The following is a 21,493-nucleotide window of genomic DNA, read 5'->3' as shown; positions in this document are numbered from 1 at the left end:
GTGTAGAAAGCAAAGCCTTCATGGTAACCTTAGCTGGTACAGGAATTGAACCCACACTGTTAGCATCATCCTGCCCTGCAAACCAGTCATTCAACCAGATGAGCTACCTAGGATCCAAATGGACAGAATCAAGAGTACTTCATTGCCTCATCTACGCTGCAGCTTCTGTTTGCGGGAAGTGGTTGAAAAATCAGTTCTGCCAGTTTGTGAATCAAATTCTTAGCAGCATCTACGAAGCCATACTTCAAGTATTTAAACCCAATGTTGTCAAAACATAAATCTGGGTCTCTAAGACTTTAAAATGCCCAGGAAGTCAGATGTATGCTATTGCAAGTTCAAAAAAATGTCCAGCGGTACAAAAGGGGCAGTCTGCATTTATCGCACACTGAACTTTGGCTGAAAGTACTTTATGATAATGTGAGATACCTGAAATGGAAAACTGTTTCATTTTTAGCAATGATTATTTTCGCTTTTATTAACCCAACAAATCAAGAATGTCTGTACAGTTTTAAAGTAATAAGTTTTATATATGTTGATAGTTTAAAAAAATGTGCAGCAGTGCTTTTTGTAATTTTCCCTCTTAAATTTTTCCGGTCTTGTAACACTTAATCTTTTAAAATTTCCCCTTTGCTGTCATGCATTTTTCACCATCGCTCATGAATCTCTCAGTTCATAGCTTCTATTCAAATGATTACTACCTATTTTTGCACCTTTAAGTAGGTAGGTCTTTCCAAGTTTGTGTTTTCCACTGAACGCTATGTTAGACTGATTCACCAAATTGTATAAATGAGTGGGATTTTACAGCACTGATATGGTCCTAAAGTCAAAACTGTCATCTTCACTCGTACGTTATCCCTTTTCCTTGCTATTGAGGAAGTGAAGCAGAGGTTCACTAGGCTGATACCAGAATGACAAGACTGTCATATGAGGAGACACTAGTCTGACTAGGTCTATATCACCAGGATTTAGAAGGATGATGAGGAGGTCTGATTGAAATGATTAAAGTTCCAAGGGCTGAACAGGCTAGCTACAGGAAGAACATTTTTTCCAGTTGGGGAGTGTAGAACCAGGATCACAGTCACGGGACATGGATTAGGTCATTTAAGATATGATGAAGAAATGCTTCTTCACTCAAAATATGGTGAATCTGTGTAATTCTCTACTACAGAAGCTGTGAAGGCCAAGTGCTTGCTGTATTCAAATAAAGATGTTCATAATTGTTCAGATATTATAGGCATCAAGAAATATGGGGAGAAAGTAGGAATATCATAGAATCATGCAGCTGAGAATCCCCACAGTGTGGAAACAGGCCATTTGGCCCAACAAGTCCACACCGACCCTCTGAAGAGAATCCCACCTAGACTAATCCCACTACCCTATCCCTGCATTTTCCCATGGCTGATGCACGTAACCTACACATCCCTAAAAACGATGCGCTCCTTAGCACAGCTAATCCACCCAAATGGCACATCTTTGGACTGTGTGAGGAAACCTGAGCACTTGCCAGAAATGCATGCAGACACGGGGAGAACAAACAAACTCCACACAGATGGCTGCCCGAGGTTTGCAATGCTGAGGTGATGCCAACAGCAAGGTTTCAATTCCCATTCTGTGAATTTACCATGAAGGTCCAACACTGGCAACCTTAGCCTTGAGGTGTGTGGTGAACCTCAAGTTAAACTCCCCACCAGTTAATTCTTTCTAATGAGAGCAGCTCTATGGTCCTCTGGGACTATCATGACTTCAACTTTACCTTCTGTCACAGTTCCAGCTCTGCAGCCTCTTGCTTCACTCGCCCCTTGCCCAACTCTCCAAGGTTAGTACTTCTTTAAATCTTACATCTTCTGCACATCCCTCCTCTCTTCTCTCCAGAATTGGTGGTGGTACCTTCATCTACCTAGGCCCCATGATCTGGAATTGTCATCAAAATCCTACTGCTTTTCCATTTCAATTTCCTTTAAGACCCTCCTCAAAACCTACTACTTTGACCAAGCTCATGATAAGCCATCCTAACTTTTTTTTTCAGGAATTGTTTAGATTTAATCGCGCATCTGTGAAGCCTCTTAGGACTCTCCTTGCTAAATTGGCTGTGTAAATGCAAATTGTTGGTTTTGCCTTAGTTGTACGAAACACGCTGTATTCTCAATGTCATTCTTGCCAGTATAAAGGCTCTTAAGCACAGCCACAACACTTAATTCATTGTATTGTAAACTATTAAAAATCATAAGAAGAAGAAACATTACAAATCTATTGTTTGATTAACAAAGGCAGATAAGTAGTATGTAATTGCAATGGAGTGGGTGCAGAGGGAATTCAGCAGGATGGTGCCTGGCATGGATAGAGGCTGGGTAAGCTCAGTTTGTTACTTTTGGATCACAGTGGATTAAGGAGGAGGGAACCTGTGAAAGGTGTACAAAATTATATGGGACATGGACACAGTGTACAGAAAGCAGCTGCTCCCCTTAGATGAAGGCTCAATTTTAAAAAAAAAGATGTACAGTTTTAAAGAGAAAGGCAGGAGGTTTAGAGATGATTTAAGGAGAAACGTTTTCACCCAGTAGGTGGTAGGTGTCTGGAATTTACTACCTGGGAGAGCAGTCAAGGTGGGAAACTTCACAACCTTTAAAAAGGACTTGGATGAGCATTTGAAGTGTCATAAAATTCAAGGCCTAGTATAGGAAAGTGGGACAATTGTAGGTAAGAGAGCATTTTTGGTGGTACGGACTCAATGGGCCAAAGAAGTCTGACTGTATGAAAGTAATACCAATATATATTTCAACTGAGAGACATTATATGCCATCCTGAGGAGTAACAGAAGTCTCTGTGGCTTGCTGCTACTATTGGTCAACTTATAGCTATCGCACCATGGCGTATAATGAGAATGGAACATTGTAACTAAAATTTTCTAGCAATGACAATTATTCATGATTACAGAAAAATAATTAATATTCCTGTTATACTAATGCATTCCTCGGTTTAAAATTTAAAGTTACAAAAGTACATCAAACATTTGCACTTTCAATGTTAATACTTAAAATATTGAGAGGGAAATCACACATCAACTTTTCACATCATTTCAAACATTAAAGTATTGTTAGCCTTGCATTTGTTATTCTAATTTCTCTCTGTTAAAACATATGATGCGAGACAACTCAAAACAATAGAATTTTATGGCCTCTGATGTTTGCTCTATGCCACTTGCCCATCAAGTCTTTCCAAAGGCTCCCTAATGCACTAGGTTCAAACTTGTACATTTTCTAGTTTTGCTCTAGTTCTCCCTCATGTCCCCTCCCCGTTCATCTTACCCAGGAGACCCAACTGTTACTCACCTGTTCATCATCTGGCCCAACTGTTGACCAGTCAACCTCCCTTTCTGGCTCTGATATTAGCTGATTTCTCTCTGTTACAAATCTTCAATCATCATTACCCCTTCTCCTGTGTTCTTGCAAACTACTGTCCCAACTCTAACCTTCGTTTGTTTCACAAAGAATTTAAATTTTCTGTCACTTCCCAAATTAATGCTCACCTTTCCTGAAACTCCACACTGGAAACACTCAGGTTTCTACAACAGTACTGAAATGTCACACAAGACAAGATGTGCATAATTGTGACAAGATTAAATTATACCCTGCATCAAATCCAAGCTGTAATAATGGTTGGCTTCATTGTCTGAAGCTAACCAGATTATTTCACAAGCTTAGTATTACACTCGACAGTGAGACAAAACACCTACCTTCTCTATCATTAAGATCACTAATACTTACATCACAGGCCTGACTCCTCGCTGCATCAGTTTATCTGTTGCTCAAACTATCAAGCCTGAGTTAACTAATGCAACACCATACTGGTCAGCCTTGCATTTTTCCCAACCTCTATAAACTCTACTTTCAATATTCTAACTCACACCAAATTCTGTACATCCAAACTACATATTTGCTGACTTTTATCCAAAGCAAATTTAAAATTCTCACCCTTGTTTTCAAAATGTTTCATAACCTATGCATTCCAATCTCTAATTTATTAGGACCTACAGCCATGCAAAATCACTGCATTTGTTCTCTTCTGATCTCAAATGCTCCCCAATTTTAATCACTGTATCCTCAGCTGCCTAAATTCCCTGCCTTTCAGCTTTGCTCCTTCTTAAGATGTATGTATACACCGCCTTCTGTATCCAATCTATTGTAATGTCTCCACATATATTTCAATGTCTGATTTTAATAATGCACCCCCAAAGTGACTTTGGACCTTTGCTACATTAATGCCACTACTTACAATTTATTGATATACTGAAACAAAAATAATCTTTTCCAATTCCCAAATGACAAACTTACCAGGACTGGAGAGGACTCTTGTGCTCTCCTTCATCTAACAGCGCCTTTTTGTCCAATTTACAGTGGCCTCCAATTTCACCTTCCTGAAGAAAATCTTCTTTATATCTGTTGAGGCAAGACCTGCGCTCTTTCTTTACAAGATTTTTAATATTACAGTTCTTACAATATTATCCTAACATTGTTACATTTAAAACATAAACAGCAGCAATTTAACTTTCTAGATCCCGGAGGGGAAAAAACAATGAAACTGGTGCATGAGACATACTGGTCCAACTAATAGAAATGTAAGAAATATGAGAAGGAGAAATCCATTTCGCCATTCAAGATGGTCTTTATCTCAACACCATACATTGCTCTTTTTCTCCCCATTATCTTTAGCATATTGAAATCTGTTTTGTTAAATATTTTTAGTGACAATTTTTGAACAGCCTTCTGTGATAGAGAATTCCACAGGTTCATCAGTGGAGAAATTTCTCTTCCTCTCAGTCTGAAACAGCTTTCTCCATATAATTATATTGTGAACATCGTGTTCTGGAACCCCACTACCACCGGTCTCACTACCAGCAGCTAGGCGAGTATTAATTCTGCTCCCAGTACGTGCAGCCCTGTCAGAGGTTTATATGTTCAAGGCCTCTTGCTATGAAGGACATCGCAACATTTGTGCCCCTAACTGCTTGCTGTACCTGCATGCTAGCTTTCAGTGGCCAGGTCCCACTATACATCAACATTTCCGAATCCATCACTACTTAAATACTACTTGTCCATTCTGTTTGTCCAACCAAATTTATTAGCTTTCAACGTCATTAATTTCTCCAGCTTTTGCTTTTCATCAAAACGAATTTCCTACAATTCTTCATACCCAAACAAAACCTGTGCTTTCCAGCATTTCTGAGAAGTTACTTGTGTCTTTTTCTGTGAAGATAGTACAAGAGCACTTGAAGTGTCATAATATTCAAGGCTACGGGCCTAGTATGGGAAAGTGGGACTAGTACAGGTAATAGGTCATTACATGGGCTGATAAGCCTCTTCTGTAGTGTATGATTCTATGAAAAAGTAATTATTTAATTGCTCTGCCCATTTTCTTGATCTCCATTATCAATTCTCCAGTTTCAGGCTATTAGGAGTCTACATTTGTCTTCACTAATCCTTTTCTTCTTACATATCTATGAAAAGAAATTTACTTGTGGATTGCTGGCTGGGCCAGCATTTATTGCCCCTAACTGTTTGGAAGACAGTTAAGAGTGGACTACATTATTGTGGATCTAGAGTTACACATAGACCAGACCAGGTAAGGATAGCAGACTTCTTTCTCTAAAAAGGACATTGATTAACCAGATGTGTTTTTTTTTACAATAATGCACAATGGTTACACAATTGCCATTAGGCTAGTTTTTCATTCCAGCTTATTACCTGCCAGGGTGGGATTGAAACTACATCCACAACTTGGGGTTCTTAGTAAGTGATAATATCACTGTGCCACCACATCTTCATACAGTATGTTTCCTTCTTCTCTCATTAATACACTTAATGTCAGTATTAAGACTCTCATACCCTCTTAATTAGCATATTTATAGATGACAACTATTATGACAACTGTGTTAATTTCTAAGTATTACTCATTTTTAACTTTTTTCTCCCCTTTGGGATCACTTGAGATTTAATTTTCAGGAGCGCTCAAAACTTAGTACTCCAAATTAATATCATGATCTGACAAGACACTTGCAATTTGACATATGATTAACAGTAAGCAAAGCCTAAGTGGTATTCTATACTCAACACAGGAAGATTTTGAAGAACACCCAGGCCAGGGACATACACATCTCGCAAAACTTTGCAGCAGGATTTCACAATTCCCACTGATCATCAGAACGAATTGTCATATTGATAGGAATCTGGCATCAGCTATTCACAGTCAGAGCTACTGAGGGATGGCCCTTTACAATCAGGTCAGGTACAAACATGGAGTAAAATTATACACAGCCTGCTATCAGTGCGGAAACAAGACCAAACCCTTCCTTGAGGGGTTTGAGGAAAGCGGTGTTTGCTGAAACCATGGAGCATGTAGTACACTTCAGTGAGATGTTTATGAATATACTCTGCCAGGTGGCTGGTTAATTTAAATTAGGCTCTTAGTGCACTGTGGAAGTTGGATCTAGATATGTTAGTGAAGTTTTCTGATTCTCTAAAATGGGATACTCACACAGTATAAAATGGCAATAGATGGATCTTTGGCAAGCTGTGGTCGTGTTATCATGACTCTCAACTTCCACCCATCAGGGTTCGGTGGTGGTGGAGCTGGGGAGACTCAGATCTACTGACTGCCATCATAACTACATTTCCAGTTATTTTCAGAAGCACGTCTTTTCTTCCATGCGGACCATTCATTTATTTTACCACATTAGTATCCCAGGAAAAAAGGTTTCACCTGAAGAGTCTGCTATTTATCACAAAGAAGACAATTAAAAGCAGAGACCTGTCTGTGTTTCTTCCTGGGTTTCTCAAATCGATGTAAAGATTTGTAGCTCTGCAATAGCGAGTGTATTTTGAGCACATTAAGGATGAATCTCCCTGAAATAAAATCCGAGAGGAATTACATTCATCAAAACCAATCAAAATTTGGAAAATAACCGTGAACAAAATGACCAGAGTTAATTTTAAAAGTAACCTCTAATTTCAGAAAAGCTTACTGGTTTGGCTGGTTCACAGAGGGTTTGCATCTCTTTTAGCATTTCTTTTACATATCCAAAGTCAGCTTGTTTCCAGAAAATATCCTGTGCTGCTTCTATTGTGTTGGCCCTGTTACAATGATACAAAAATGAAATCTTGCAAAGTTAGTCAGTGTACAAATAAAAAATATACAAAGAGAGAGAAAAACAGAGAAACAAAAGAATGGGTTACATATTGTCTCAAAATATGTCACAAAGAACTTTACAGTAGTGATTGTACCGTATTAAATTGACTTTAAAGGAGGAACATGGCAGCCAATAATGCACACAGCAAATTGTCACAAACAGTAATGTGAAAATGACCTGATAATCAGGGTTTTTTGGCTGTCATTTATCCCTCAATCAGCATCAGAATATCAGGGACAACTCCTCAACTCCCCTTTGAAATAGGGCCACGGGATTTGTTACAGGCATCCCATTAACATTTCACCTGACAGAAAGTACATCGAACACTGCAGCATTCCTGTAATATTGAATACGCATGTCAGGATTTGAACGTGTAATCTTGTGACTCAGAGGCAATAGCACTACCAACTTAGTTAGAAATCACACACCAGGTTTATTTGAAGTCACAAGCTTTTGCGGCATAACCTCTTCTTCATGTGAAATGAGAGAGAAGCGCACAGAATACTGAATTAATAGGCAGAGATCAAAAGATCATTCAAATGGTGTAAGTGCAGTGTCGAATAATAAGTCTCTGCAGATGATCGAAAGTGTCGGATGGAGTGAGTAAAGCATCAACAGTTGAATTACAAGTGAAGGGATCCTAAAATCCAATTAAGATAGGCAGAGAGATAATTACAAAAAAATTAAAAGTAAGGTGGTGGTGAAGACAAACCAAATGGCTGGAATAACATGGTAAATATAAGAGTCAAATGCGAAGGGTCTATCCAAAGTAATAATTAATCCAAAACTGTGCAAACTGATTTAGATAAAGAGACCATAGCAAGTTATCAAGGTGGTGGTCGTGTCGAAACAGGACAGAAAGGAAGATTTTATAGATACAGAACAGTGAGGTGGAGTCACCGAAAGCACGGCATGAACCCAAGGTTACGGTGGAGGCTGTCTTCATGGCTACGGAACTTGGTAATCAGGCTTTGCTCGGTAATTCTGCGTGTTGTGTATCTCAATTTCTGCCTTGGAGGACACTTATCTGAAGATCGGAGGCTGAATGTCCTTTACCAGAGGTAGTCCCCAATTGAGAGGGAATATTCCTGTTTGATAATTATTGCATGGTGTCCATTCATCCATTGTCATAGTGTCTGCAAGGTCTCGCCAATATACCCATGCCTCATGGCATCCTTTCCTGCGGCGTACTAGACTGACAACATTAGCTGAGTAACATGAGTAACTGCTATGTATGTGGTGGGTGGTGTTCCCACGTGTGATGGTAGTATCCAAGTTGATAATCTGACATGTTTTGCAAAGGTTGCTGTGGCAGGATTGTGTAGTGTTGTGGTCAATGTCGTCCTGAAGACTGAGTAGTTTGCTGCAAACAATGGTCTATGTAAATTTTGGAAATTGTTTGAAGGCAAGAGAAATGGAGGCATACGTAAAATCTTGGCAAGATGCTCATTGTCGTTGATGAGGTCTTTGAAAGCTGCGAAGAACATGGCAAAGTTTCTTCGCTCCGGGGAAATTCTGGACAACAAAGGGTACTCTATCGGTCAAATCCATGTGTCAGTCCTCTGAAGAGGTCGTTGCAGACTTTCACTGTGACACATTAGAACTGGCAGTCGATTAGTTGAGCATCATATCCCATCGTCATGAGGACATCCTTCAAAATATTTAGGTGTCCATCGCATTCCTTCTCATCAGAGCAGATCCTGTGAATGCAGAGGGTTTGTCTGTACAGGACAGCATTTTTTAAAAAACGTTTAGAGTGGAAGCTAGAGAATTGCAGCATTGTGAGATTATTTGTGGGCTTGCAGTAGTTTGTACAGTTTTGAATTACCAATGTCTTTGGTTTGATTCTTAGCACGAGACTCATATACCTGTCATGTATTCCAATCATTCATTTTGTCTCCGGCACCACCTTATTCTTAATTTTTTGTAATTATCTCTCGGCCTTGTTTAATTGGATTATAGGTTATCCCTTTGCTGGTTATTCAGCTGTTGACACTTTACTCACTGTCTAACACTCTTGGTCACCCACAGAGACAGGATCTCTCTGCCTATAAACTCTGTGTCCGTGTGCTCTTCTTTCTCACTGCACCTGACGAAGAGGCTGCACTCCAAAAGCTTGTGATTTCAACCAAACCTGTTGGACTATAACCTAGTGTCGTGTGCTTTCTGACTTTGACCACCCCAATCCAAAACTGGCACCTCCACATCATAATTACCAACTGAGCTATGAGTGACAACAAAGAGGTTTGGTTGCACTCAACAAATCAATGCACCTTTGCCTTAGTTTCTACTGTTTAGCATGCCAAGAACTTGGGATAAAAACGTGCAGTGCTGAATACAAAAATATTGCACAATTAAAACCAAAATCAAGTTTGATCTCAGAGATAGTAAGAACTGCCAATGCTGCAGTCAGAGATAACACAGTGTGGAGCTAGAGGAACACAGCAGGCCAGGCAGTATCAGAGGAGCAGGAAAGATGATGCTCTGGGTCAAGACGTCAGCTTTCCTGCACCTCTGATGCAACCTGGCCTGCTTTATTCCTCCAGCTGCACACTGTGTTATCAAGTTTGATCTCAGTGCATCTGAAAGTGTACCTGAAATGTACACACACATACACATTCACATTTTAACGTTTCCAATACTGAAACAAATAATCATTGTGCAGAATAAAGCAACATACCATCTCAAACAGCATAATGGTTGGGGCAGTTTCTCAAAAATGTGTGTCATTTTGGCTCTACTAAATTAGTTGCTTTCTATAGTTTCTTACAAAGTTAGAAAAATGTCAATTAACACTTCATTGAAGCTATAGAACAACAGAAGTTTTCAATCTTGAAAAGGTGATCAGTGCACCAATCATATGTTTGCTGCAGTAATTTATAACTAAATCAAATGGCCTAAAGACCAATTCACTAAGAGTGTGGATGTAAACTATATGATTGATATGATGTAGTTTACAAATGCCTGAATGTTGAGAAATCATACATATTCTTTGTTACTTGCTTAATATCTCCTCAATGACAACAAAACTACACCAGGTAACCAATTCCTTTATTCATTAACAGGATGAGGGTGTTGCTGACTAGGCAGCATTTATTGCCTATCGCTAATTGCCTAGAGGGCAGCTAAGAGACAACCACGTTGCTGTGGGTCTAGAATCACATGTAGGCCAGACTAGGCAAGGATGGCAGTTTCCTTCTCTAAAGGACATTAGTGAATCAGCTGGGTTTTTCCAACAATCGACAACAAATTCACAGTCATCATTCGAATCTTAATTCCAGATATTTTATTGAATTCACATCCCACCATCTGACATTGCAGGATTCAAACCCAGGTTCCCAGAACGTTATCTGAGTCACTGGGTTAACAGTCAGTGATAATACGACAAGGCCATTGCCTCCCCAGTTCTACCAGTACATGAGGAGATACAACACAAAATAAAAATACGAGAAAATAAGATCAAAAAAGAGACAAGTCAAAAATAATATCATATGATCTATTAGATTATTTACTTTAGAGCTTTGAGTCAGAGACCAATAACTATACGGTTACAAATAGCATCACTACTAAAGAAGCTTGACACCAAGGCCAAAGCAGTCACTTGACTGACACCACATCCGAAACATTTACTCCTTCCTCCACTGATGCATAGGAGCAGCAGTATGTACTATCTACAAGATGCACTTTAGAAATTCATAAAAGGTTCCTTAGACAGTATCTTCTGAACAAATGACCATTTCAAGCCAGAAGGACAAAGGCAACAGATACACGGCGACATCACCATATAAGCCGTTCTTTCTGTGTGGCTGGGTCAAAGTCCGGGAACTCTCTTCCTAATGGCATAGTGGGTTTATCTATTTCATATGAATTGCAGTAGTTCATGAAGCAACATGTCACCACCTTCTCAATGATGAAGCAGAATGGGCAATAATTGCTGGCCCCAGTCATTAATGCCCACATCACATGAATTAATTTTTAAAACTTATGACCGGTCGTTCTTCCCCCTCCTGCTAATGGGAACAGTTTCTCCATACCTTCTGTGTCCAGACCCCTTATAATGTTGAACCTGCCTACCACTGTACCTTCTCTTTACTAAAGAGAACAGCTGCAGCTTTGCCCATCTATTTGCAAATCCATCATTTACTGGGGCATTGTTAGAAGTCATTTCTACACCATAGCTAATAAATTTGCATTCTTCCTAAAATAAGGTGCCCAGAATGGCACAATATTGCAGCCGAGTTCAAGTCTGTGTTTAAGTTCACCCCAATTTCCTTGCTTTCATAATTTTACGAACAAAAGCAGATCGTCTTACTAAGTCACTCCTGAATCAGATATACTGTATATATTGTCAATCACCTTCTCAAACTGGTTTACCACCTTCAACAACTTGTGCACAATAACCTTGCCAAGGAGAAAGTACAATGAAACCCCGCTACTCAGACAACCCCTTGGAAATATATCCTGCAAGTCATCTTTCCCCATTGTTTTACCTTGTTCTTCATACCAACACAAGTACTTCTGTGGTCTAATTCTAACACATCATGTCTCCATCTATTCCACTAACTTATGTCATCTTGAAGTCTATCATAACCCCGCTCACAGCTCATAATGTCATCTTCAAATTCTGCCCTGTGCACCCAAGTGTATGTTATTAAAATTGGTTAACAAAAGCAACGATTCTAATAGAGAGAGATAATGGGAACTGCAGATACTGGAGAATCCGAGATCACAAAGTGTGGAGCTGGACGAACACAGCAGGGCAAGCAGCATCTCAGGAGCACAAAAGCTGATGTTTCGGGCCTAGACCCTTCGTCAGAAAAACGTCAGCTTTTGTGCTCCTGAGATGCTGCTTGGCCTGCTGTGTTCATCCAGTTCCACACTTTGTGATCTCGGATTCTAATAGTGACACTGGGGAACCTCCCCATAAACTCTCCTCCTGTCCAAAAAAACAACCATAGACCACTATTCTGCTCTTAAGAATCTACTCTTTTGCTTCACAGAAAAAGTCAAATTCATTAAATATGATTTCCTTTCAACATGTCCGTGTCGACTTTCCTTAACTAATCCATATCAATCCAAGTAATTGTTAACTTTGCTGCAGAATATCATTTCTAAATGCTTTCTCACCAACAAACTTAAACAGATCGGCCTTTGGTTGCTGAATTTATCCTTACACATTTTCTTTGAACAAGGGTGTAACATTTAAACTTTTCCAATCCTCTGGCACTAGATTTATCAATTGTTTGAATTTTCCAACCCTCAAGCTGTTGCAGCAGGAACTAGACTTGTATCTTTCAGTTTCAGTAATACCCTATTAATATTACCACAATACCATCACTGTCAATGGAATCTAACAGCTCCCACTCCATTTTATAAAAAAAATTATGCTCACAAGTACAGTGACAGAATGGTCATATGAATATCTGAATAGAAAATTAGTGGATGGAAGACAACCCAGTTTTAAAGAACCGACAGAAGCATGTTAAAGTAAAAATAGAGAAAAACTAGAATCAAAAAGTGGTACAAAGAAATTAACACACTTTCATTATGATAAGAGAGGACATATCAAAGCAAATGGCTGATAATTTAACGGAGACTGATTGCAGTAATACGAAAGTAGAAGGAGTTCACAGAAAAGGAGACAGCAAGAAAAGAAGTAGGTGCTAAAATGGTAACAGTGATACAAAGTAAACATTCTAAGGAAAATGTTTAAAGAATAGAGAATGGCACACTCATGAAAGTTATAGTTTGCAGCTTAAGGCAACCTGCTGTCTCAAATGAACCTCCAAAATAGACTGAATCAATCTCAATGGTCTCTCCCTAAGTTCTCTGCGTAGTTTCTTAGGGTCTCTTAGTAACCTTGCTTGAAATTATTGGCATTATCATTTTCACTCAAAAACCCCAGTTGTCAACTCCAAATCCACATGTCCAGCTCCAAGAACCCAAACTAACAGCAAATGACACCAAAATATATGTACATAAATCTCTAAGTTTCATTGTACCTTCTCATTAAGGAATCCCTGAAAACTAGGCCTCGCCAGATGCCATTTCATACCCAGAAGCTGCCTGAACAGTGGGACTCCACAGGTAAGACATACATTAGGTAATACAATAATAGAAGCTCAAACTGACTGGCTCACAATTTGTAATCTGAGAGTTCTCTCAATGGTAGGGGGCAGTGAGTCCAGCCCAACGCAGACTACAAAATTGAAAATGATTGCCTTTGGCTTTAATCATGCTAAAGGAGCTTAAGTCACATTACATGAAAGAAATTTCTGTTAAGAACTGTGTTTTGCTGGGACATATTTGTCACATATCTTGACAGGTACTGCCATAGATTTTGAAGGAAGTGAACACAAATTAATTATTAAAGCAGATGCTTCAATATTTGGCTAGATTTCACAAATCATTTATCTGCTGGCCAAAAGTCTGGATTCCAGTTAAGGGTCTATTATAAACAGTATTTTTCAGAAAACTACAATTTGCAGTTTCTACAAACAGGGGATTTTTACTTACTTTCAAAATTTTCTAATACTCATAGCTTAAATCCTCCATTAAATGTACATTATATTAACTTTACTGTTCATTAGGGGCTAGTATTCTTTACAGTATTAAAAAAATTGACTAAAGTTTATTGCAATAATTATGTTGAACACTTCCCAGTCTAGCATCTTAAAAAGCCTCAAGATCCTGTCAGAAAACTACAAGCATTTTTTGAGAACTACCAGCTGCACTGCAGGTAAAGTTGTGTTCTACATTTAACTGCACAAGTAATATCAGTCATGTTTGCAGTTATTCAAGTGACATGTAAAATAAAACAAATAAGAAGTATCACCAAAGCTATACACAGCGCATTTCCTCTTTTGTGGGCCTTACCAGCCTGAAGTAGCATCAGCGCATACAGGGTAACTGAATCTATGTTGCTGTTTACAATTGCTTTCGTATCCCCAGCAGGACTGCAGCTTTCTCAAGTGTTTCTACAACAAAAGTAGACAAGCGATTAGCTTCTATTTTTCAAGGTCAACAACATGTCCTCTATATTTCATCCAAATTATTATCTATTCATTCTTTACATTTTTTAAAAATGAGTCAAAGTGAAAACAATAAAATGGTCAAAAAAGCAACAATACAACAAAAAAAATTATAATCACAATCAATTATTACCGTGATTCCTCACAATTCTTCCTTTATTCTGAATTTTTGAACAGGACCACAGTTTAAATGAAGTGTCCAGATAATTAGCAGGATTAAATTATAATAAATTTATAATTTATATAGTGATATAAATTTTTGCACGTACATCAAATACATTTTCAAATCTGATTCAGAGGCAGTAATGAAAACTCAGCCCTTTAAGTCACCACAGTAGAGTGCCACAGGTTAATGTCACAAACCCAAAAACTTATTAAATACCCATTTTGGTCATAAAATGGTTGCAAAAAACTAAATATTCCCCAATGTTGACAAATAAAATGAATTATTCCCAGCTATTTTCACGGACCAAATTCAAAGTTTTCAAGGTTCAAAGTAACACGACTGGGGACATTACTTAGGTTGGTCATTTACCTGGTTATAGGTACTCTGCAAACTAGTGCAATGGATATCAAGATAATAAAATGTGAGGCTGGATGAACACAGCAGGCCAAGCAGCATCTCAGGAGCACAAAAGCTGACGTTTCGGGCCTAGACCCTTCATCAGAGAGGGGGATGGGGAGAGGGAACTGGAATAAATAGGGAGAGAGGGGGAGGCGGACCGAAGATGGAGAGTAAAGAAGATAGGTGGAGAGGAGAGTATAGGTGAGGAGGTGGGGAGGGGATAGGTCAGTCCAGGGAAGACGGACAGGTCAAGGAGGTGGGATGAGGTTAGTAGGTAGCTGGGGGTGCGGCTTGGAGTGGGAGGAAGGGATGGGTGAGAGGAAGAACCGGTTAGGGAGGCAGAGACAGGTTGGACTGGTTTTGGGATGCAGTGGGTGGGGGGGGGGGGGGAAGAGCTGGGCTGGTTGTGTGGTGCAGTGGGGGGAGGGGACGAACTAGGCTGGTTTAGGGATGCAGTAGGGGGAAGGGGAGATTTTGAAACTGGTGAAGTCCACATTGATACCATATAGCTGCAGGGTTCCCAGGCGGAATATGAGTTGCTGTTCCTGCAACCTTCGGGTGGCATCATTGTGGCAGTGCAGGAGGCCCATGAGGGACATGTCATCTAGAGAATGGGAGGGGGAGTGGAAATGGTTTGCAACTGGGAGGTGCAGTTGTTTGTTGCGAACTGAGCGGAGGTGTTCTGCAAAGCGGTCCCCAAGCCTCCGCTTGGTTTCCCCAATGTAGAGGGAGCTGCACCGGGTACAGTGGATGCAGTATACCACATGGGCAGATGTGCAGGTGAACCTCTGCTTAATGTGGAATGTCATCTTGGGGCCTGGGATAGGGGTGAGGGAGGAGGTGTGGGGACAAGTGTAGCTTTCCTGCGGTTGCAGGGGAAGGTGCCGGGTGTGGTGGGTTTGGAGGGCAGTGTGGAGCGAACAAGGGAGTCACGGAGAGAGTGGTCTCTCCGGAAAGCAGACAGGGGAGGAGATGGAAAAATGTCTTGGGTGGTGGGGTCGGATTGTAAATGGCGGAAGTGTCGGAGGATGATGCGTTGTATCCGGAGGTTGGTAGGGTGGTGTGTGAGAACGAGGGGGATCCTCTTAGGGCGGTTGTGGCGGGGGCGGGGTGTGAGGGATGTGTTGCGGGAAATACGGGAGACGCGGTCAAGGGCGTTCTCGATCACTGTGGGGGGAAAGTTGCGGGGGAAAGTACCTCCCCACCTATACTCTCTCCACCTATCTTCTTTACTCTCCATCTTCGGTCCGCCTCCCCCTCTCTCCCTATTTATTCCAGTTCCCTCTCCCCATCCCCCTCTCTGATGAAGGGTCTAGGCCCGAAAAGTCAGCTTTTGTGCTCCTGAGATGCTGCTTGGCCTGCTGTGTTCATCCAGCCTCACATTTTATTATCTTGGAATTCTCCAGCATCTGCAGTTCCCATTATCTCTGATGCAATGGTTATCATTTTGTTTTAAAACACCTATGTTTTTGGACCAGTCAACTTGCTTTTCACTGCACAAATGCAGAAGACCCTAATCAAACCATGTCAACAAACATTGTATTTTCTGATGCTTCAGCATAAGGTAATCTTTTACGTATGGTGAATATATGGGATTGTAGTTTTATTTTTAAGTGTGAATATATATTTAGGATTCACTTTTAAACTGAACACAAAGTTAACTCCTTTTGGATCTCAAAGGCACCATTATCATCAACTGTTTTTATTCTTATTTAATTGTTAAATAAAAACCATTTTAATAATATTCAGTACAATTCAAGCATTCCATAGGCAAATTCTATTTCAAATATTTAATTCACTCATCAGAAATCCAAAATAATCTACTTTGGCCAGAATGTAGCACAAGTCCTGATGTCTCAACATTTGTTTGCTTTCAGTGTTATCAAAATGTCCACTTATCTCTGAATTCATATGTAATATTGATAATTTGTAAATGAGCAATGTATTATATCAATAAAAGTAAGCATAATAAACAGAGCTTTCATTAAGTGTTTTCATTGTCTGGTCTACTATTAAAACAATTTTGCTCAATTCTTTTATTAGTCAGTATCATATTTAATAACATTTTATAGAAGATTCTGTTTCACTAATACACTATTGCAGATGATTCAAGGTATTCTGTACTTCCAAAGTCCAGGAGAAATATCTTGTTTCACACGTGTAAATTGCAATACTCTGCTATTTTGAACAGCAAGTAAAATCCAGATGATTATATTGAGGGATCTCCAATGGCTTAACTGGTTAAAGTAGTCAGCGTTATGAAAAAAACTAGTCCTCGACTTGATGACCATTTTATGCTAAGTTAATTGATCTCCACTCAGACGGTGAAATGGGCAATTCAATTGGCCAATGTGCACTTTTCTTGATCCAAGTTTTCTCTTCCTGACAACAATATGATTCCCAGTGAAAATATGGTTACCCAGCTAAAAGCAGAACCAAACTAAGCAATTGTCCCTCCATTGAGTACTATTGACACTGAATGTATACGTAAACCTGTAAAACTTGACTCTTTAAACAAACTTTGTCATTCAGTATTATGGTGGATTTCACCTGCTCAAAATCTACAGTTTAATCCTTAATATTCCAGTTACTGTTAAAACTAGACAAGGTTTGCTTTGTGAGCAAGTATGTTAAAGCTTATTTCTGAAAATTAATTTCTGTCACGCATGAACAGCTTTAATATTTGTTACAAAATAATTTAAGAAGTACTCCTTGGATTAATGGAAAGATGGCCAAGGTTATCATTTTTTATTTAATAACCCGTTGCCACGCAGAGGATTTATTGTTTGAGAACTAAACCTCTGTTTTTAAAATGATCATCTCAGTTTTCTAGCATATTGACATTGAGTTAAATACCAAAAGCAGAGGCTGCAAGGTGAACTTCAAAGATTTACTGGGCCAAAATTGTTAACTGCGAGTGAACCTTTCAGTTTTGCTCAACTGCCTTCAGAATCCGGGAGAACCTCTGTAAAACTTTGCCACAAGGTTCTAAATAAATTGGGTAGAGTATATGACAGGGCTTTATCTTCTGCAAGTACTGAATCAATACTAGATTTGAGGAGTCTGTACTCATACAGGAGTGTTGATCGCAGGTTTTCAAACTGGCATTCCCATCCTGAGGGAATCATGAGATCTGTGAGCTCAGATTTCTGCCAGTCTGTTTCTTTTTAAATATGTATTAAATAATAAACACATCACTTCTGTTATTGTATATGTATACGTTTTGTGCAAAGATTTGCCATTTCAGCAGTACATGCTATCATTTGTTATTTAGAACAGGAGCTCAGGCACTGTTATTTTCTGCATTTTAATTACATCTAGCTTTGGAAGCAGAAAATGCAAGTGCCATTTTTCCACTGTTTATACTCAATTGGGAACGTGATTCTGCACAAGCAGCATTCCAGAACTCAGAATAAACCAACGAACCATGAATTCCCATATTTGCATAACTAAACTTAACAAGTATATTTTCACAGCAGCATCAACAGCCGTTCTTTTCACAGATCTAGGATCAAGAAATAATTCACACTGTGAAGTGAGATCTGTACAGCTGCAGCTGATGCATTGCTGTGCTAAAAGATCTTTGCAGGGGTCCTTGGACATGGTCAACCATTTGTAGGGAGTTTTAAAACACTGGCCACCAAGTACCCAAAGCTGGGACCTGATTATCGAAGGGTCCAAGACATTCAGGAAGGAGACGGAAAGCTGGGAAACAGAGCTGGAGTAGCATTGTTCATTAAAGAGAGCAGTATTACTGGAGTGACAGATGACCTTCTTCTGAAGTCCAAGACACAAGTTCAGGTTGGGTAGGAACAAGAAACAGCAAGGGGGAGGAAACATTTGTGACAATTGTTTACAGAGGATCAAACAGCAGCAGTTATGGAAATCACACTATGAATCAAGAAATTGCAAGTGTATGTAACGAGGGAAATATAATCATCAGAGGGGGGCAGGAACGAAGGGGGTGAGTCTACATATGGCTAGATAAACCTAATTAGTATTAATGTTGCGGAGAACAAATTCTTGCAATGTATGCAACATAGTCCCCTGGAGCAGAATGTTGAAAAACCAATTAGGTGGCAGGATTTTTTTTTTTTTAAGATCAAGCATAGTAAAAAAGGGATAAATAATAATCCTGTTACACAGGTGTCTTTAGGAAAGAGTGAACACACCATGACAGAATTTTATGTTAATTCTGAAATTGAAGTAGCTCAAACTAGAAATGTGTGCCTTAAATTCAAACAAAGGACACTAGAAAGGTACTAGGGTCAAACTGGCTATGGTCAGTCAGGAAACTACATTAGAAAGGTAAAAGGAAGACAGGCAAAGGCTAACATTTACAGAACCAAAAAATAGTTTAGAACAAAAATACATTCCTTCACTCACATAACACCAGCAAGACACGGGTTGCAAGCAGGGCCAACAAAAGGAATCAATACAGTAATGGATCAAAGGAAGAGGCCTATAAAGTTACCAGAAAAAGGTAAGCACAAAGTTTGGGAGCATTTCAGAATTCTGCAGAGGAGCATCATGAAAAAGATTAAGTAAGGGAAAATGGAATAGATGAGTAAACTAGTTAGCAACGTTAAAAGGAGCTGTGACAGTTCTAATATATATGTCAAAGGAAATGATTAGCAAAAACAAATGTGGGTCCATTACAAGCAAAGTTAGGATAATTTATAACGGGAAATAAGGAAATGGCAGAGAAAGTAATTGAATAATTTGTCTCTGTCTTCACAGGGAAAAAATATAAAAATCTCTCAAATAATTGAGAATTTAGGAGCAGGTGGAAACAAGGCTCTGAAAAGTTGGTAAAACATTAGTCAAAATAGTATCAGAGAAGTTTATGGGTCTTTATTTGGATAAATCCCCACACCCGATGAACTACATCTAAGAATGTTGAAAGAGGTGGCTGTAGAGAAAGCAAATGATGAACTGATAATCTTTGAAATTTCAATAGAGGCCAGTGTCATTCCCAGGGATTAGATGTTGGCAAATGTAACTCCACTGTTTAAAAAAGGATAGAGAGGGGGAAAATTGGGCATGCTTCCCAAGCCTGTTGGAGTTTTTTTTTCAGCATGTTACTAGCAACATACATAAGGGAGGAAAACCAGTAGGTGTGGTACATTTAGATTTCAAAAAGCTTTTCAGAAGGTGGTGAATATTTGGAATTTGCTACCCTAAAGGATGTGGAGGTTCCGTCATCGAATTGGTTCAAGTCTGAGATCAACTGATTTTTGTGTATATAAAACCTCAAGGGATACAGGGATAGTGCAAAGAAAATAAAATGGTGCGGAAGATCAGATGCAATTTCATTGAATAGGAAATGATGTGGAGGTGCAGGTGATGGACTGGGTGGGCAAAGTCAAAAATCACAAGACACCGGCTATAGTCCAACAGATTTCTTTCTAGGCACAAGCTTTTGGAGTCTTGTTCCTTCTTCAGGTGACAGTGAGAGAGGTGGCATCAGACACAGAATTTATAAGCAAAAGATCAAAGAGTTATAGAACTGATATAAACGTGTCATCAAAATCTAAGATGGCTGTTAAACCTTTAATCAGTTAGAAAGGATTAATATGCAATTTCTAGAATTTCTTTCAAGTCACTGCCCAGGATAACTACTACGTGCATGGCAATACTCATGCAACTCCGCCAACGTTGTCCATCTCATATGTCGCAGGCAAGGATGTCCTGTGGCATGGTATATTAACGAAACCATGCAGATGCTATGACACTGGATGAATGGACACTGTGCAACAATCGCCAGACAGGAATGTTCCCTCCCAGTCAGAGAACATTTCAGCAGTCAAGGGCATTCAGCCTCTGATCTTCAGATAAGCTTCCTCCAAGATGGACTTCAGGTTACACAACAATGCAGAATAGCCGAGTAGAGGCTTTTAGCCATGTTCAGTAACCATGAGGAAAGCCTCAACCAGGACCTTGGGTTCACATCGCACTACAGGTGACCTCACCACACTATATACTCTCACACAAACACACTGACAGACATACTTACTCACTCACACACCCACACCTATCTATGGGGTGAATGTGCATTTGCAGATATATTCTATTTTGTTAAAAAAGCACAAAATTTGTAGACAATGTGGCATTTCATAAATTCCTACATTGAAAATAAAAGCAGTGTGACTCCAAATAGGTACACAACCAGATTCTAAACAAGGTCTCACTCCTAAAATGCATTCTCTGACCTGGGATATCACCTCTGGTATACTGAGGGTACTATTAAAACTTTTAGGTTTCTTCGGCAGTGACTTGAAAGAAATTCTGAAATTTGCATAATAATCCTTTCTAACTAATTAAAGATTTAGCAGCCACCTTAGGTTTGTGCAACACATTTGCATTTGTTCTATGATGCTTTGATCTATTCTTTATAAATTCTGTGTATGATGCCATTTAGCTCACAGACACCTGAAGACGGAACAAGACTGCAAAAGTTTATGTCTTCAAATAAACCTGTTGGACTATAACCTGGTGTCGTGTGATGTTTGACACTGAACAGCAAAGATGGCTCAAAAAACCAAAGAGTCAACTCCTGTTCCCATTTCTTATACTAAAAATAGGAAAAGCACTGGTCTGAACAGGTATAACAGGGGCAGTCTGTTTGTGAACAATTGTGAACAAGAATCTACCTATCAGTCTGTGCAACAGTTTTTTTTGGTCCGTATGGACCAACCTTTAAGTATTTAAAAA

The 21,493-nt window shown here is 39.3% G+C and overlaps 1 protein-coding gene across 6 annotated transcripts in view; it reads right to left on the bottom strand.

Moving 5' to 3' along the window:
• The window catches only part of eogt (EGF domain-specific O-linked N-acetylglucosamine (GlcNAc) transferase), a 71,107-nt gene that overhangs the window by 42,406 nt on the left and 7,208 nt on the right, over positions 1 to 21,493 (bottom strand). For all 6 annotated transcript variants that reach the window (XM_048547675.2, XM_048547679.2, XM_048547676.2 and 3 more), the window contains exons 4-7: positions 14,060 to 14,160; positions 7,019 to 7,127; positions 6,805 to 6,899; positions 4,332 to 4,436 (exon numbers count right to left, since the gene is read on the bottom strand). In XM_048547675.2, the coding sequence (XP_048403632.1) occupies positions 4,332 to 4,436; positions 6,805 to 6,899; positions 7,019 to 7,127; positions 14,060 to 14,160 (410 nt within the window). The remainder of the gene's footprint in view (positions 1 to 4,331; positions 4,437 to 6,804; positions 6,900 to 7,018; positions 7,128 to 14,059; positions 14,161 to 21,493) is intronic.

Source organism: Stegostoma tigrinum, chromosome 11, assembly GCF_030684315.1.
Source record: "Stegostoma tigrinum isolate sSteTig4 chromosome 11, sSteTig4.hap1, whole genome shotgun sequence".
NCBI lineage: Eukaryota > Metazoa > Chordata > Chondrichthyes > Orectolobiformes > Stegostomatidae > Stegostoma > Stegostoma tigrinum.
The sequence above is the reverse complement of the archived record's forward strand: the minus strand, read 5'-3'. Positions and strand labels throughout refer to the sequence as shown.